The sequence below is a fragment of the Salmo salar genome, chromosome 25, assembly GCF_965601325.2.
Source record: "Salmo salar chromosome 25, fSalSal1, whole genome shotgun sequence".
NCBI classification, from domain to species: domain Eukaryota; kingdom Metazoa; phylum Chordata; class Actinopteri; order Salmoniformes; family Salmonidae; genus Salmo; species Salmo salar.
In genome coordinates, this window is record NC_138315.1 from 19082939 (window position 1) to 19102940 (window position 20002).

The 20002-nt window shown below is 41.1% G+C and overlaps 1 protein-coding gene across 4 annotated transcripts in view; it reads right to left on the bottom strand.

Moving 5' to 3' along the window:
• qtman (queuosine-tRNA mannosyltransferase) overlaps nt 1–19386 on the bottom strand; it is a 46568-nt gene extending 27182 nt beyond the window's left edge. For 3 of the 4 annotated variants that reach the window (XM_014173508.3, XM_014173509.3, XM_014173507.3), the window contains exons 1-4: nt 19294–19386; nt 14791–14987; nt 6825–6992; nt 5836–6009 (exon numbers count right to left, since the gene is read on the bottom strand). In XM_014173508.3, the coding sequence (XP_014028983.1) occupies nt 5836–6009; nt 6825–6992; nt 14791–14987; nt 19294–19332 (578 nt within the window). In that variant the 5' untranslated portion in view covers nt 19333–19386. The remainder of the gene's footprint in view (nt 1–5835; nt 6010–6824; nt 6993–14790; nt 14988–19293) is intronic. The other variant, XM_014173510.3, reaches the window with a different exon arrangement.
• Between the last annotated feature and the right edge of the window lie 616 nt (nt 19387–20002).

Sequence of the window (20002 nt, forward strand, 5' to 3'; positions counted from 1 at the left end):
TTGTGACACGCAAGCACCATCCATCCCAAAGGGACAAGACTCAGAAGTCATTCTGTTCCAATTAAAACACTCTGTGTGCACCGTGATGTCATGCTCTGTGGACACATCATGGTCACATGCTTGTCATTGTCCTTCTAAATGTAAAGTATGGGGTATAAATCTTATTTGTGTAATGGGATAAACATTCGGAACAATATGGCACAGGACAGATATCAAATCAAACTTTGTTTGTCACATGTGCCGAATACAAGTGTAGACCTTACCGTGAAATGCTTACTTACAACCCCTGAACCAACAGCGCAGTTAGTTCAAGAAGAGATAAGAAAATATTTACCAAATAAACTAAAGTTAAAAAAAATTTAAATAAAAAAATAACGAGGCTATATACAGGGGGTACCGGTACCAAGTCAATGTGCGGGGGTACAGGTTAGTCAAGGTCATTTGTACATGTAGGTGGGGGTGAAGTGACTATGCGTAGATAATAAACAGCGAGTAGCAGCAGTGTACAAAACAAATGGGGGGGGTCAATGTAAATAGTCCAGTGGCCATTTGATTCATCTCTCTGTGTATATTGAAGTGAGCTAAAGTTTGAAAAGTAGAAATGGTTAGTGTCAAACTATTACAGTTTCTGGTGAAAGGAGGTTGTCTGTGTGAGATCCAAGTTTACTTGACGGGGTTGTAGATGTAGTCTGTGGGACTACAGGTTGTAGATGTATAACTAAAATGAACATGAAAGTAACATAACAGTACTTATTGTTAGTGTTATTGGGATTAGTTCAGATATCAGTCTTTGGAGGGTTTGTCATGGACACATTCTCAATAACAATTTTGTTATTGAGAATGTGTGACGCACATTGCAGACGAGCCATGTGCTAAATGTAGAAATAAATAGGTGATCATTTTCAATATCCTCCTCTATCAGCTTTGGCTGAGGCAAAGCTCCCCTAGTTAGGAGATTATTGCATTGTGTAGCTTGTTTTGAAAACACCCATTTTTCTTGATTATGTCACCACTGAACAGATGCCAATGTGTGTTAGCTAAAGTTTGGTATTAAGGATAAATCACCAATGCAGGGTTTGATCCTTAATTCATTCCTATTCATCACGGTTAGTTCCCCGAACTTCAAAGCCACCATATGGACCCAATTGTGGTCGTTCCTGGCACATGAGCGACTGAAAGCTGAGGCACCACCGTACCTCCAGTTTCGCTGTGCACTGTCATCATACTTTGTGCTGAGCTCTTACTGCATACAGTTCTGTACTCAAGCTACATGTCAGGTGAAATAAACTGGAGGTTTTTTTTGGGGGGGGGGGGGAATAGTGGAGGGGGAAAGTAGAATGAAAGGATGAGGAGTTGGAAGATATAAGAGGATAAAGGAGGACAGAAGTAAAGTCAAGGTAAATAGAAAAAAGGTGCCCACCGACCAACAGCTGTTTTCATCACGTCACAGATGAGCTTATACAGGGGTGGTTTGATTAGGAGAGCTAGGCTTCCCCCTCCTCCTCACAGGCAGGGTGACCGCCGGTCGGTGACTGTAGAGTAATCAAAGAGGAGATTGTGGGATGAGCGTCAGGTCATCTGAGGATGACAGGCTCGGGAGGCAAATGGTGACAGCGGATTTGACCCCCGCGGGCCAGAGCAGAGCAGGGCTTGCTGGCTGGGCTGGCTGGCTGGCTGGGCTGGGTGGCTGGGTGAGTGAGGTTTAGGGAGATTTACCTCATCTCAGGCAGTATCTAAACGGTGTCATGATCAAGATTAGAGGTTAGATTGGAGTACACAACAGATTACATGGTCATATAAATCTGTTGAACACAACATATTGTTCTAGATTTTCATTAGTGGTAAACAAGGGGATAAATATCTGGGATCAGTTGAAAGTCTACCCATGAACAAAGTCAGAGAGAACGTGGTGAATCATCTGAATTAAATTCACAGGCAGGGGGTATGTATCATCAATTTGGCTCAGTTGGTAGAGCATGGTGTTTGCAACGCCAGGGTTGTGGGTTCGATTCCCACGGGGGACCAGTACGGGGGGGAAAAAATTTATGAAATGTATGCATTCACTACTGTAAGTCGCTCTGGATAAGAGCGTCTGCTAAATGACTCAAATGTAAATGTAATACAAATAATGGAATCAAGCAGACAATGTAGCTTGAATTCTTTACACTTTTCTACATATCATAAGGAGACTAAATAACCACATGAAGGACTGTACTACAGCATTTTTCTTTCTTTCCGTCTCTATTTGGTAGATGTTTGTTCAATTATTGCAAAATGATCACCCTGTTGATCTAATGGTAAATCAATTCCAAACATCAGTCAGTCCTTGTTTCTGTCTACACCACACCTGTTTAACACGGTCTCCTCAAGCCAGTCGACCCAGACAGCACTGCCTTTCAAATTCCTCTGCTCCATCGCTTTAATGTTTCCAATTAGTCCCCACAGTCCCACGGCTAAACAGCCCCACCAAGCTTTACCAAGGCTCGTGGCAACAAATGCCTTCAGATGTCTATAATGTAGAAAACCTTCGACACTCCTTGGGGTTGTTTGTTCTTCATAGTTTTTCTATGTGGGGTGGATGATACGACAACAATCTCTCTTAGACACAAATCAGAAACCAAAGCAAACCGGTTAACCTCGCCATTTTTCACACAAAAAGTATTCATCCAAAAGTCTCATCAGTCGTTTAAACAGTGAAACACAAAATTAACTGTATAATTGAATATATCTGATTAGGTTATTTTTGGATCGTGTTGGACTAAACAGATTATATTTGTCTTCCAGTATAAAAATGTTACCATCTTCAATCAGTTGCGAATATGTCCAGTTGCATTTGAACTTTGTCAAAGGAACATTTCAAACAGGATATCCTGCCATCTGCTCCTCCAGCAGACTCATTCCAGGAGTCAGTCACTTGAGACCTGAGTTGACTGCCTGCTTCTTCACACAGAGCCACATCAATGTCTTTTAAAAGTAGCCAAAAAAGAACAACCTTTTCCCAATCAACTTAAAAGTATCTTCAGTTATCTGTAGCGAGTTAAGGGACCTAATGAAAACCGGCCATCAGTGGGGAGGTCCTAAAGAACGTACAACGCTTGCAAGCGGAGTTGAAACCTGCATTAATATCTTTTCATGGAAGAACATTAAAGGAATCCCTCCTTTTGTCTCTTAACATTAACAATGGAGAACCTGTTCCATAGAAGCCTACATTCCCTTGGTTCCTTCCACATTCCTTTTTTAATGCAGATATTATATGTGAGAAAATGAAATAACAATATACTAATCATGATCAATCTGGTTTCCCTCCCCCTTGAACACCTGACGGCGTTCTGTTCTCAAGAGGAAAAGGAACACACGCTGTCTGACAACCTGACAGCCACACAAAGGCCTCAGAAAGAACTGGGGTGAATGGGGGAAACTGCAGTGGGGTCCCGGGCAAGGCCTGCCAGAATTTGGCACCTGCTGATCACGTGCACATTTGATGACCCCTCTCCATTCCCCACCCACTATATATATATATATATAATATATATTTGAATATTGTCAATACGCTGGTCTGGTCTGGTGTGTGTGTGTGTACATACACACACAAACACCAGACCAGCGGATTGACAATACTCAAAGAAAGTCAATGCCCCGCTGTTCCACGATGATAAATGTGATGGCTTTGTATCTCACCGCAGGTTTCTGCTGGCTCAGGTCAATCGCTATTAAATTACAAAAGTCCACCTCTCAAAAGCCGATTGATAGATGGATACTGCAAACACACAAACCACAAAGAGCCCTCCATTGCTTTCACAAACCCACCAGTTGTGCAGCCTGAAAAAAGGGGCTTTTAGGTTGTTGAGAGTTTTTATTTGTGAATTTGCAAATTCATTTGGGCTCTCAGTAACACCATAAACTCTCCAGAGCTTGGACCGAGTGGACATTTCTGAGAGCGACAGAGCGACATAAAAATACCTATACAGAAAAATCTTCTGGTATTTCTCCTCTATTTGTTTCTCTGAGCGTTTTATATTTTCAAAGAGCTGGACTAACTGTGTTTGGAAAAGGACCGCGGGCATGTTGGGGGATTGTCGGCCATGCATATAATCGCTTACTTACACTCTGTGAGTTTGCTTTGGATCAGGCAAATTACCATCTGAAAATGAGCTGAAAAACACTCTGGGCGAGAGGCCTGCGTCATCCATGGCAGTTCACTTTCAGTATTTCTTACCGCAGCGAATATACAGGGAAACATGTAGAGATGCACACAAACACACACACTGCTCAGAAACTGTAGTTGCATCATTGCTTTCAATGTACTTAAAATTTAAAGAGAAAAAAATACTCTCTAAATACTATAAAAACAAACCTTACTCTTAATCTTGGCACAAAATCTGTCTAGTTATGTGTTAATGCATTATGATGATGTTGAATGTTAAACCTGTCACTGTGAGGGAATATGCGCTTCCAGCATAAAGTGGACTCAAATCACATAATACACTCGCTCTAATTGGGAAGGCCATAAAATAAAGTCTGTGTGACACAATTACTGCAGGCAGGGTCACACAAACACTCTCACACACAAGTTTCATGGACAGGGAGACGTAGGCTTAAATAATTAGCTATAATATGCCACAAGAGTATGCTCAGAACAATATGTGCACTTGGGTGAGCGGCGGAGACTGCTTTCATCTTTTCCACTGTGTTCGGTCACCCCCGAGAATGGCAAGGCTTGAAAGAAAGCACAGGAATCGCTAAAAAACTGCATCATATGTTTATGAATTTCTATTCAATAAATGCCATGCCGCCCCCATGAAAATATGGGCATTATGGTTTTGCTTAAAATGGGATATCATGGAAGAAATTCCAGCTGTGATACATAAGAGAAATGTTCAAGCAGCAACACCAACATTGGATTGACAAGCACACACCTGTGTGGTCAACACAAAAAGGACTTTGTCTAAATACCTTTGGTGTTTCAATGTTCATACTCAAATTTAAACGGTTACGATGCCGTCGTTTTCATGTGAAGAAGTGGCTGCTGTTGATTTGGTCTGTAATAGGAAGCAGACCCTCTCTGTTGCGTGGAGGTTTGGAGCACTTAGCAGCTAGCGCATTGTTTTGGAACAGAGCAATAAAAAAGAACCACCCCTCACCACTGAGCCGAGACAACAGCTTATAAAGAGACGCCTGGATCCAATCGATCCACAATGACAGTTCTCTAATCTATATGCATGTTATTTTACTTACAAATGTAAACTCATTATTTGGTATTAGCTGAAGTGAATTTCTAAGTACAATTTGAGGTAACAATGGATATTTTCCCGCGCTTTAGTTGAAATAATTCATAATACGTCTAGCAAATAGTATTGCTTGATTCAATATATTCCTTAACCGCAATGTTCTAATTAAATAATTATTCTTTTTTTATATGTTACCTATACTGATGAAGCACTTAAATCAATCCAAAGAGATACAGAAAAACCTCTGTCCTCCTAAAAAGGTTGCCACCTCTTTCCATCTCACCCAAACACTTCACATAGACACATCAACATCTGTAATGAATACATAGGCTACGGTACGTGCGAGAGTGATAGATAGGCCTTAGCGAAAACACGAAACAGGATATTAAAGCTCCGTAGACACTACTAATCTTGACTCTTACACAACTAACTTCTCTCCAGTCAGTCAGATTGCTATTAACCATGCTCCCAAACCCTATCAGCTCTCTGGGCCGGATTAAAAGCCTGCAACTCTCTTTCTCTTTCTCTCTCCAATCTGCTTTATTTAATCAGTGGCCTGGTTATCCCTAGAAGGCAAATTACTGTAGCCAGGGATGATGACACTGACCTTGTGACATGGGGGAATTGGATGGGGAAGTGGAGGACCCGACACTTTGGGCGTATGAGCTTGTCCAGGTCTTTGGGCCTGTGGTCGGGGATCATCTTCATGAAGGACGAAATGGAGGACAGGAAAGACTCCATGTTGAAAGAAGAGTTGAACGCCACCACATCTGCCACCAAGCTGGGGGGAAAGGAAAAGAAGGGTACACACACAGTCAGTGACACACACACACACACACACACACACACACACACACACACACACACACACACACACACACACACACACACACACGTGTTCGTACACACACACACACACAAAGTGACACTGCTTCATTTGCAGATTCAGTGTGTGCCACATGGAACAGTTCAGCATAGTCTGCATTTATCAGTACAGTCTTAAATGGTTCCCATTCTCTTTCATTAGAACGAAAGCCATGCATTATAATTCAAATTAGCAAAGCAATCTGGCTTGAATCCAATCAAACATCTCTTAATGATCCATTCCCTTTGAGTAGCGTATTATTTAATGCTGCCATATTTGACTGGGTTAATGACATTAAAGTAGATTGAGTGGGCCTTGCAGAACTGACTTATTGACGCGTTGCCCTATGCAGATCAACAACAATCACTTTTCTTTAGAGTGCCCCTCTCTTTACTGTTCGCCTTCTGATTAATGACAGCCCAGTCGCTCGACAAGAGTGACTTCAATTACCCAGAGAGCATCATGTCGGCCTGCCGTAATTAACCAATCATGTTGCGCCCCAGACATGCTCATTAAGACAAACTATTACCGTACGAATAGTGTGTTGTTTGTTTATTTTAAATACACAAACAAACAGAGCAATTATGCTCGTTGCTCATCGTCTTTGCTTGTTACGACCTCTTGTTCCTACTGTTAACTGTGATAATAACGTGCACTCACTGCGCACCAGATAGATTGTATACCGTATTATACATTGTGTACTGCACACTCAAGGCCGGGCTGGTCTTTACCATGAGAGGACCTGGTTGTATCCGTACTGGAAGTCTCTGTCCTGGCTCTTGCGGACTGGATAGACCAGCTGGTTCTCGTGGAAGTAGAGCACCTTCTTCAGTGTGGCCAGGTCAGGACGCAGGGCCACTAGTTCAGACAGGTTCAGCACAGAACTGGCAAACAAGACCCTGAGGACCAGAACACAGCACAGGGGGTTGGGATGGTGAGGGTGAGTTAATCTATCTGCAAATACAGTGCATTCAGAAAGTATTCAGACCCCTTGACTTTTTCCACATTTTGTTACATTACAACCTTACTCTAAAATGGATTAAATAACAACAAATCATCATCAATCAACACACAATACCCCATAATGACAAAGCGAAAACTGTTTTTTAGAAATGTTGCAAATGTATAAAAACTGAAATACCTTATTTACATAAGTATTCCGATCCTTTGCTATGAGATTCAAAATTGAGCTCAGGTGCATCCTGTCTGTCCTTCAGATGTTTCTACAACTTGATTCTAGTCCACCTGTGGTAAATTCAAATCGATTTGACATGATTTGGACAGGCACACATCTGTCTATATAAGGTCCCACAGTTGACTGTGCATGTCGAGCAAAAACCAAGCCATGAGGTTGAAGGAATTGTCCGTAGAGCTCCGAGACAGGATTGTGTCAAGGCACAGATCTGCGGAAGGGTACCAAAAAAATGTCTGCAGCATTGAAGGTCCCCAAGAACACAGTGGCCTCCATCATTCTTAAATGAAAGAAGTTTGGAAGCACCAATAAATACTCTTCCTAGAGCTGTCCGCCCGGCCAAACTGAGCAATCGGGGGAGAAGGGCCTTGGTCAGGGAGGTGACCAAGACCCGATATTCACTCTGACAGAGCTCCAGAGTGCCTCTGTGGAAATGGGAGAGCCTTCTAGAAGGACAACCATCTCTGCAGCACTCCACCATGAGGCCTTTATGGTAGAGTGGCCAGACGGAAGCCACTCCTGAGGAAAAGACACGACAGTCTGCTTGGAGTTTGCCAAAGACCACCTAAAGGCTCTCAGACCATGAGTAACAAGATTCTCTGGTCTGATGAAACAAAGACTGAACTCTTTGGCCTGAATGCCAACCGGCACCTCTGGAGGAAACCTGGCACCATCCCTACGGTGAAGCATGGTGGTGGCAGTATCATGCTGTGGGAATGTTTTCAGCGGCAGGGACTGGGAGACTAGTCAGGATCGAGGGAAAAATGAACGGAGCAAAGTACAGAGAGATCCTTGATGAAAACCTGCTGCAGAGCACTCAGGACCTCACACAGCCAAGAAAACACAGGAGCGGCATCGGGACAAGTCTCTGAATGTCCTTGAGTGGCCCAGCCAGAGTCCGGACTTGATCCCGATTGAACATCTCTGGAGAGACCTGAAAATAGCTGTGCAGCAACGCTCCTCATCCAACCTGACAGAGCTTGAGAGGATCTGCAGAGAAGAATGGGAGAAACTCCCCAAATACAGGTGTGCCAAGTTTATAGCGTCATACCCAAGAAAACTTGAGGCTGTAATTGCTGCCAAAGGTGCTTCAACAAAGTACTGAGTAAAGGGTCTGAATATTTATGTAAATGTCATTTCAGTTTTTTATTAATTTGCAAAAATGTCTAAAAACTTGTTTTTGCTTTGTCCTTTTGAGGTATTGTGTGTAGATTGATGAGGGGGGAAACCTATGTCATCAATTTTAGAATAAGGCTATAACGTAACAAAATGGGGAAAAAGTCAAGGGGTCTGAATACTTCAGAATGCACTGTACAATAATGTCTAACAAACGCTGGGCCTTACTTCCATATCTTCGTGCTTACTAATGTCTGACTAAAATGAAACCCTGGGAGGTGAGGGATAGCTCTCTTTTTAGCCGAGCCATATCAGACTTGAATGTCCCCACTGCTTCCAATGCCAACCACTAAAATGCCTTTCATCCATCAAAGGGATAAATCCTGCTAAATACGACCCATTTATCGTAACCAGCAGGTAAAATAGTAACATCACCCAAATCTAATAATTTCCCAAGCAGGATAATCCACCCGGCCCTGCCCAGCTCTGCTGCAGCCTCTCAGACAATGCAGCACTTCCACCGCAGCTCTGTCTCTAAAAGCATATCTTTCTCTCCGTCTCCCTCTGCGGCGTCTCTGTATCTGTTGCGTGCTCAGCGATGAGGCTTTGAAGCTCCATCATCTCCCTATGTGACCCCCATCCTCCACTTCAAGCCTAGGCCCATCCCTTCATCAGTCAGTCAGTCCCCTTAACCCATGAGCGAGGAATCTTTGATGTGGTTGAGTCCACGAGCCATCACTAAGATCATGTACCCGTGTGCCTCTCAGACATGGGATTAGCCCAATTTCCTAGCCTGTTTGGGCCTTCGATCAAAACTAAAAGAGGCCTACAGGACTGCATGTTACAGAAATCACCCTCACCCCCTAAACTCTGTCGGTAATGCGGGGCTCTGACTCAAACCAGATGAGAGTTCTCTATTTTTACCTTTTTCATGCCAAGAATATTCCACAGGGACATCCTGTGTAGTTAAGAATTAGACGCACTGAAACTGCAGGACTAAAGTATCCCTTTAGTGGGAGATGGATTCAAAATATATATATTTACCTTTTTCATATAAATAAGTAGAACATTTTGATTTGTTATGTGCTGAATTACCACTTGTCATCCCATAGAGGGAACAGCAAATATCCCATTCTGCAAAATCCAAAACGGCAACAAACAGCAGAACTGAGAAAGGGGGTTATGCTTAGTTACTTACTATATGAGCTATTACTTAGCCACATGACATTCCGTAATGTACTTAGCAACCAGAGGTGGGACCAAGACACGATTATTCAAGTCTCAAGTCACAAGATCCAAGTCGAGTCCCAAATAGAACTGTTAGGCTTGAGTCAAGTCCAAGTCGTGCCTTCAAAGAGCAAGTCAAGTCGCAGGTTTTTTCACCTCAAGTAAAAAAAATTACAAAAATACAGGCAATGAGTTGTTCAAATACAAATCTTAGTTTGTTTATTGAGATTACCAGAGAATAAGTTATTTTGTCTACAATGCATTTTGATTAGGCCTACGTAATAATTGATTTGAACAACAAATTCCAAATGGGAGCTTCATAAGTAAATGATCCATTTCAGGCAATTTTGACTTACCAAAAGACCAGTAGGTCTATGCTAGTAATTGTTGCTTGAGGCCCCATTGCTGGTGATATTGCAAAGTTAACAGTTCATATTATTTACCACTGGTGTAAAGTACTTAAGTAAAAAATACTTTAAAGTACTACTTCAGTAGTATCTGTACTTTACTATTTATATTTTTGACAACTTTAATAACTGCACTACATTTCTAAAGAAAATCATGTACTTTTTGCTTCATATATTTTCCCCTGACACACAAAAGTACTGGTTACATTTTGAATGCTTAACAGGACAGTAAACTGATCCAATTCACACACTTATCAAGAGAACATCCCTGGTTATCCACTGCCTCTGATCTGGCACACTCAAATGCTTTGTTCATAAATTATGTGTTGGAGTGTGCCCCTGGCTATACATACATTTATTTAAAAAAAAGTAAAACATTTGTGCCGTCTGGTTTTCTTAATATAAGATATTTAAAATAATGTATACTTATAGTTTTGATACTTAAGTATATTTTAGCAATTACATTTCCTTTTGATACATAAGTATATTTTAAACCAAATACTTGTAGACTATTACTCAAGTAGTATTTTACTGAGAGTCATTTTCTATTAAGGTATCTTTCCTTTCACTCAAGTATGACAATTGGGTACTTTTTCTACAACTGCTATTGACCAAACAAATTTGGAGCTGCATATTCATTTATGGCAATCCTACAATCTCATTACAATTTGAAGTTTGCGATGCACAGCAAATCAGCAATCTGTTCGCTAGTTCAGTGGTTTTCAAAGTTTTTGACCCGCGACCCCCAAAGATTTGTGGTTCAAACTTAAAGTTTGCAACCCCGCGCACCACGCCCACATGGCGAACACGCACGCAAATGTAGCCTGTCATTACAGCCAAAACGGTGATGCATTTTCAAAGTGCAAGATACAGAAATAAACTGTGTTTTACATCTGCATTTTGAGCTGAGTCATTCATGATAGCAATCAATATCAATTAGGTATAACGTTATCATGTCATACTGTCACTTTCTGGAGTCAATATCAAGCAGGATCATACGGCCTCCCAGCATGCATCGGGGGTTGAATGATCGGAATAGAAAGCATGATCCCTCTGTAGCCTTTTTCTTCCTAACAAATATCATAATTAATTCGCCAGAATATGTTACATTTTCATCACATAAATATTGAAGGTAGTGCGATGTTACAGCTAGCTATCTTTAGTCATAGCCAGTACCACCTCCGAGGTAAAGAATTAAAACCCACCCAAACTATGCCTATTTTAAATATGAACATGATCTATGACATTACCAGGTAGCCCATTGTTGTGGCAAAGATGCTTCAGTAGCAGATTGCTAATTAGCACTTTACATGGATAATATTAATGTACAGTTGAAGTCGGAAGTTTACATACACCTTACCCAAATACATTGAAACTCAGTTTTTCACAATTCCTGACATTTAATCCGAAGTAAAAATTCCCTGTCTTAGGTCAGCCTTAGGAGTCAGAATAATAGTAGAGAGAATTATTTATTTCAGCTTTTATTTATTTCATCACATTCCCAGTGGATCAGAAGATTACATACACTCAATTAGTATTTCGTAGATTTGCCTTTAAATTGTTTAGCTTGGGTCAAATGTTTCAGGAAGCCTTCCACAAGCTTCCCACAATAAGTTGGGTGAATTTTGGCCCATTCCTCCTGACAGAGCTGGTGTAACGGAGTCAGGTTTGCAGGCCTCCTTGCTCGCAAAGTTCTGCCCACAAATGTTCTATGGGATTGAGGTGATATTGGAGTGGCTTTGTGATGGCCACTCCAATATCTTGACTTTGTTGTCCTTTAGCCATTTTGCAACAAATTTGGAAGTATGCTTGGGTCATTGTCCATTTGGAAGACCCATTTGCGACCAAGCTTTAACTTCCTGACTGATGTCTTGAGATGTTGCTTCAATATATCCACATAATTTTCCTTCCTCATGCTACCATCTATTTTGTGAAGTGCACCAGTCCCTCCTGCAGCAAAACACCAACATGATGCTGCCACCCCCGTGCTTCACGGTTGGGATGGTGTTCTTCGGCTTGCAAGCCTCCCCCTTTTTCCTCCAAATATAACGATGGTCATTATGGCCAAACAGTTCTATTTTTGTTTCATCAGACCAGAGGACATGAAAAAAAAGTACGATCTCTGTCCTCATGTGCAGTTGCAAACTGTATCTGTTTCTTTATGCCGGTTTTCGAGCAGTGGCTTCTTCCTTGCTGAGCGGCCTTTCAGGTTATGGCGATATAGGACTCATTTTACTGTGGATATAGATACTTCTGTACCTGTTTCCTCCAGCATCTTCACAAGGTCTTTTGCTGTTGTTCTGGGATTGATTTGCACTTTTCTCACCAAAGTACGTTCATGTCTAGGAGACAGAACGTGTCTCCTTCCTGAGCGGTATGACGGCTGTGTGGTCCCATGGTGTTTATACTTGCGTACTATTGTTTGTACAGATGAATGTGGTACCTTCAGGTATTTGGAAATTGCTCCCAAGGATGAACCAGGTCTTGGCTGATTTCTTTTGATTTTCCCATGATGTCAAGCAAAGAGGCACTGAGTTTGAAGGTAGGCCTTGAAATACATCCACAGGTACTCCTCCAATTGACTCAAATGATGTCAATTAGCCTATCAGAAGCTTCTAAAGCCATGACATAATTTTCCAAGCTGTTTAAAGGCACAATCAACTTGTGTATGTAAACTTCTGACCCACTGGTATTGTGATACAGCGAATTATAAGTATAAGTATTGGAAAAATTACTTGTGTCATGCACAAAGCAGATGTCCTAACCGACCTGTCAAAACTATAGTTTGTTAACAATAAATTTGTGAAATGGTTGAAAAACGAGTTTTAATGACTCCAACATAAGTGTATGTAAACTTCCGACTTCAACTGTAGGTAGGCTACTCTGTTTTTGCCTGGCAAAACCGGAAAAAAATAAACAAGCACTTTCTGGTCACTATCTGGATATGTGCAGCCGCCTTTGCACGCCGATGACTGATCATTGGTCAACAGTCAAGACCCGCAAACTTTTCTTTCTGAAGCACAAATTCGATTTTTTTTTAAACAATAATTTCATGCAATGCCGTAGCCCAATGTTAGTGACCAGATCGAATAAGCAAAGGTATAAATATCAAATACAAATGGTAGGCTATAATATTATGTAGCCTATTAAAATATGTATGAAAAAAACAAATATTTTCACCATTAAATTTCCCACTTGCACCGCCCAAAACCTTCCCATTGCGCTAGCTCACCCGACCAGTATTGATTGACAGTTTGCTGGTCCAATCAGAGGGATGAGTGTGTTTCACCAGCCCATAATTTTTTTTGCAACTGCAATACTGTCTCTGGCTCCGTGGAGAACAATCCAAGGAGACTCTGTCCGCAAAATATGTGACAAAACGTTACAAAACCTGGCCAGATGATTTCAAGTCATCAGTCTCAAATCAAAGTCGAGTTTTGAAGCTCCAAGTCAAATCTGAAATTATTGTATTTTATATCAAGTTGAGTCTCAAGTCATGACATTTGTAACAACAGTCAGACTCGAGTGCACACCTCTGCTAGCCACTATCGATTTGACTACCTGTCTTCATTTTGACTGATGACCTTTTTGAAGTTGGAATTCTACTCTATATGTGACCTCGCTCGCCCACTGTGTTCTCCAGTAACGACTGTTACTGCGGTGTTGCAGAGATGACAGAGAGGGATCAAAACCAGACAAGTACACATCAATCTGAGCATTAGCCCTGTGTGTGGGTGAGCTGCAGCATCATGCATCGCTTCACCAAACGTATAGTAAGTCGCCCTATATTTGCCAATCATCTGTGAAGTACTCACCAAGTCCTGAATCAAACCCGTTTCTGCAAAGCAGAAATTATCATCAAATAAAATGATGAATAATAATCATAGTGCACCCTCTGGTTTAATGACAGGATAGTATCTAATTGATCTGGGTTTCCCTAATAAAACTGACAAAGTAATTCCAAAGCAAAAAGAAAAGATAGCTAAGTACTTTTACACATTGGGTTATTCCCCTAAAAGTAATGTGCAAAATAAAACGGAAAACATATTGACACCGAAAAATAGAGAGTGAAAGGTTGGGGACATTTCAAGCAGCTGTGTCTCATTACATATGACCTAAATCCTCTCTGTGGAAGTCAATGACCTAATGGAATCCCAATCTCTGAAGTCCACTAGTGAGTGATACAAGGGTACCTGAAAAATGGCTGACAACCACATGGCCCACTTTCCATCTCACTGTGCCAAAACAGAGGAATTGGATTTCCCCTTTACAGAGCTCACAAACAACATGTTGGAAAGACCAACAAAAAAAAGCAGTGTACAGTACCAGTCAAAAGTTTGGACACACCTACTCATTCAAGGGTTTTTCTTTATTTTTTACTATTTTCTACATTGTAGAATAATAGTGAAGACATCAACACTATGAAATAACACATATGGAATCATGTAGTAACCAAAAAAAAGTGTTAAATCAAATATATTTTAGATTCTAAAGTATCCACCCTTTGCACACTCTTGGCTTTCTCTCAACCAGCTTCACCTGGAATGCTTTTCCAACAGTCTTGAAGGAGTTCCCACATATGCTGAGCACTTGTTGGCTGCTTTTCCTTCACTCTCCGGTCCAACTCAACTCAAACCATCTCAATGAGTAGGTGTGTCCAAACTTTTGACTGGTACTGTATATTTCACAATAACAATGATCTAGCAATCTTAATCAGCACTGTATCAATTCCAACAGTCATGTTTCTATGTATACCTGTATGAGGGGCTAGCCGGGATAGCCTGCATGAAGTACAGGGCTGCTGTCCTGGCCCTCCAGTGCCATTTCTTAGCTGGCAGTGTGTAGGACACGCAGTCTTCCACATTCTCTCTAAGCAGGTCTATCAGCTGTTTGTGGGAGCCACCGTAGAACGCCTCTACCAGTAGCACACTCATGGATAGGCTATTCTGAATCTGAGGAGAGAAAAATGGATGATAATAATCAAGGACAAGATAACTGCAGTAAGAATAGGGAAATGAGGGGGAAAATCATTGCTTTCAGAGATTGGCAATGAAGGCCTCCTTGGCAGGGAAAGAGGAAAAGACCAGTTGGATTTTGGGAAGTGTAGTCTATTATTTTCCTGTGGGACAAAAGAAATCTGACCCGTTGTATCAGTTATGGTAAACTGACCTGACGACATACAAATAGGTTTTTTGTAAAATAGTCATTACAAACTATCTGGTAGTGTAAATGAATGGCAAAAGCAAGGAAGAATATGAGTGATGATGATGGAAGGTAATTGCAGCCTAAAATGCTGAGGATACATTGATATAATATAACTGTGTTCCCGTGCAATTTCTTTTCCAACAAATTTCCTCCCCATTATTTCCAGTTTATTACAGTAAATGTTATGCCCTCCATCTCATTCTTCCATTAAGCTGCCCACAATGGGTAGTAAGTTATTTGCCACACTCATCATTCGCCCACAGACTTTCCAATCAGTCAATATCTTGGTCCCTCTCTCGTTCTATAATGCAAGTCATATCTTAAGTAGATAACTTGCTATGTAATTTTTTGGACACCGTAAAACCTTAAAAAATGTAAAAGACGGTAGATATGGAGTTCAGTTGGAAGTAAATGTTTTAGAAAGGCAAACAGAAGTTTAGACCAATGACAAAAATACATCTTCCTGAAAGCACAATTGTGACCCCTTGTAACAAAACGCTTAATGGAAAACCAATATATATTGGCAGCATTCAATTTGTAAACAAAATCTAAATGTTTAGATGACATATTGACATCTCTGACCTAGTGTGTGACTCTTGCCAAGCACAGAGCATTATGCAAGCTTTCACTGAATTTTAAACAATTATGTGGATAGACAGTGGACCATTACTGTGTGGCATAACAACAGCTAACAGAAGACAAACATCTCATCTGGAATAGAACACGAAACAACACATTTTCAACCACATCTCCGGGGGGATTTCCAATCTTACCGCCATGCATCGCAAAACGGACCCATTGACGATCAAATCTCTCCTCATCTATACCTTTCGCCCACCTTTTCAGAGTTTTCAGGTTATTGACACCATTCCACCTCAATGGCAGACATTAACTGAAAGGGTTAATGTCACCATTCTCTCCCCCACATACTGATGTAACAGGGAATCCCCAACGCACCAAACCACTCAGGAATTAATAACACGGTAATGACACTGTGAATGTTGACAAGTCATTTCACGACCTGACTTGTCTGACTGGAGACTCTCAGATAGGCTTTGTCATTAAACCGAAACACCATTTCAGTCTGGAAACAAAACATGACAAAAAGTGAATATTGGAACATAATAAGAAGGTACATATTGGAAGGTCATTTTTTTCCCATGGCTCATTGTTGTTGTTGGCTTTTCTAATATTTAGCACAACGCCCTTACATTTAGAATTTAGCTTTACATCCTCAACGTCACAGACAACATTGCCAGAGTATAGGGCGACTATAGCACATATTCATTCTCTCCGAAATCTAAGTGGAAAATCAACCAATAGGCCAATCACCACCACAGCTTTATAAATCCTGTGTGTATCCTGGAAAAACACACTGAAGTGCATAACACTCCCCTCACCACACACACATCACCCTGAGGTGCAAAGGGATTTCATGCAGAAATACAGGATTTACATAGGCCTAGATAGCAAGGGTGGGGTGAGGCAGCCAGCATTTCCATATAAAAATGCATAAAAACATCACTGTGAGGACCAATCGTGACCATTAAAGTCATCACCAGAAGCACTACCCCCATCGTGCCCTTGGGGGTAGCAGGCACAGGGTTGGATGGGATTGCAGGGACCGGCGGCAAACACAGATCGCTGGAGCGTGCGTGCCAGATTCCGACACCTCCCTTTTGGTCCCTTCGGCCATGCAGGGTTTAAGCAAGAATTCTGTCGGGGGGTGTGTGTGTGTGTGTGTGTGTGTGTGTGTGTGTGTGTGTGTGTGTGTGTGGGGGGGGGAATCATCTTAGATGGTGGCTGACAGGGAGGAGGATAGCTCTGACTCGTTTTCTTGGAGGATTTATTTCTCCTAAACATGGGATCAGATGAGAGATCCCCCTCAGATACTGTAGCAGCTGAGAACATGGCAGATTGAGGCTAAGGCTAACCAAAGTTATTGAGCACTGTCCGGAAGGTAGTTAGGGTTGAGGGCCCACTTGACCAACCAGCTAGGTGGCAAATGTAGTAAACACTAACACATATAAGATAAAGGCTACATAACACATTTATTACACATCAAAAAAATGTAAATACTAGACATAAAAATTAACTGTAGTCTGACATCTGGGAAAATAGTTTAGCCTCTGTCATTTTATGTTCCTTTAATCTGAATAAAATTCCTGGCACCAAATGTATTCGAGAGCAAATGTCTTATGATTGAAATGTTTTGAAAGATGACATACTTGAAAGACTACATTCCTAGTGTATTGAATTCTTCCCCATGATTTTATCTGTGGGCTATTACTGAGTTATAGGTCATAGAAGCATTTCCTATTTTCCACCATTGGTGTAAATGGCAATAATATTCACAGATATTTCTAAAAACGATGATTACATTAGGATCAGTGCTCAACCAGCAAAACAGAGGGTAATATTGTGTCCTAAAAACCTTTTCATTCAGTGTTCTCATGACAGGCCTTTCAGTTTGACAATGCAAATTTAAGCAGCTTCGCACATCGAGCAAGGAACGTGTAATGCTATTCATAACTCCTTTGATCTCATATTAGAAAAGGGGAGGAAGCTCCCATTTTCCACGGATTAAGGTTTCAAAGCGGTGAAATGAGTGAGAAGTGACTTTCCTTCTTTTAATTGAGGAAGTCGTGCCCTTGTACTTCACAAGCGCAGGCTTTACGTAAAAGCTAATCATTTAAGGATCCACTGAAAGGGACTACAGCTATAATTATAGGCACATGGACATGTGCTAATCTCTCTGTGCTGCCTTGGATGGGGAGGAGAAGGCACAGTGATATGCACAATAGCCAGGAAAATGAAAAGACAGGCAGGCAGCACAGCCGTCCAATGTAGAACTTTACAGACTTCATATGACAAACTAAAATGAAATGTTCTATCTACCACACTCAGTAACATCAGATCTCATTTGATCAATTCAACTACCTGTGAGCCATGAATGTGCTACTATGTACTTTTGTCGGTTATTAAAACCATACTGTATTTGTCAAAATATGACTTCTCATGCAGATGATGGATCACACTTTCAGGCATTCTAGGCCACTGAATGAAATAAGGCTTTTTTACATGGTGTAGGCAATTGTCACGACTTTGGGTGGCCTTGTAAATTTAGAGCATCCCTTTGAAGTAGGCCTCAAGAAGCTTACTCATTTAAAACCACATCACTGGTGAGTGTTTCACTGTTGAGCTACTGTAGTGAGAAAAAAAAAAACATTTTCTTGAGTAACACAGTAAGCAAACTGTCATAAACGACAATACTATTCTCTGTATTTTAGTATGAACTGACTGATCAGATGTACCCTGAAAAATAGTGTCATCAGTTGTGACTCGAGGGCTTGAAACACATGGGTAGAGATCTATTTAGATTTCGTATGAAATGTAAGGCAGTAGAGTAGGAGAAACTATCTAACCTACTAAATGGAGAATCAGCCTTTCCCTTCAGTCTTTAAAATGTGCAACATTATTGCAACAATTAAGACTGACTGGCTGTGCATGTATTACTAAACAAAATACTAGTTGTGTGTGCGCATGACAACTCGTAGTAACCTAGCCATACAACAAAAAAGGCGGTAAACAAAATGTTCTCAAAATAACTACTTTATTTCGTATTTTGAAGAAATAGCAGCTGCCACATAAGTGAGAACAGTTCTTCAGCACTCTAACATCATCTTTACTTTGGTGAGTTGAGTAACGGAAGTAATGTACATTAAATCCAGTCACTAAACAAACTGTTCAAGGATTTCGTCTATGGCCTTTACCGCTCAAAGATCCAGAAATCTCATCTTTAGCAAGCCGCACTAACGCCGTGCTGGACCAGAGCTAGATTGTACAGTATCCAACATCTCGTTTGACACACTAATTTAATTCGTAACCATATCCGTCATCGAATACATATAGCCTAGTCTCGATATGCCCCCTCCCCCCCCAAAAAAACAATCCTCTTCACTAAATGAATGTAGATATAAAGGTAAAGTGTTTGAAACAACGTGCTATGCGTTGCAGTGTTCTTTTGTGTCTGCATGTGGAATGAAAACTCACCTCTTCCGGAATATGCTTGCTACAAAAAAGGACGCACATATTTCGTCCTTGCGTGATACCGTCATTTTAGGAACGCCTCTCACCCGATGTACACTATTTACCACAGCCACAAAATCATAAACCCCGCCTATTTCTACAATTTTGTTTCTTAAAATGTGTTTTTCAAGCTAACCTTAAAAACACTGCTAACCTTATGCCTAACCCTAACCTTTAAATAAAAAAAAATCGTTTTTGTTTTCATGAATTTTTACGATATAGCCCATTTTGACTTTGTGGCTGTGGTCACTAGTGGAAACCCTCTCACCTTGCTGGTTGCATGATCAGAGCATTCCGGGATCCTTGGGACGTCCCTACTCCAAACTCTAACCTTAACTCCTACCCTAAGCTTAACCATAACCCTTACCTAACCTTTACCTTTACCATTTTAAATGTCAATTTCAGTGGGGTAGGGATGTCCCAGGGATCCCGGATAGCAAAGACCCTGGTTGCATAGGTCTTCAGCGGCTTGAGCGATAGAGCTTTCTCACACAGTATTTTGACAATTCTCTCAAGGGACAATTTTGCTAGGCTACTTGTGAGCATATTCTCTGCCAATAACTGATCTTCCATGTTTTAGTTGACTCAGTGATGAAATGTGCATTTCTCTTACCCAACATCTGATCGATCATACAATAGACTATCTTCTTTCTGTGTGTGTGTGTGTGTGTGT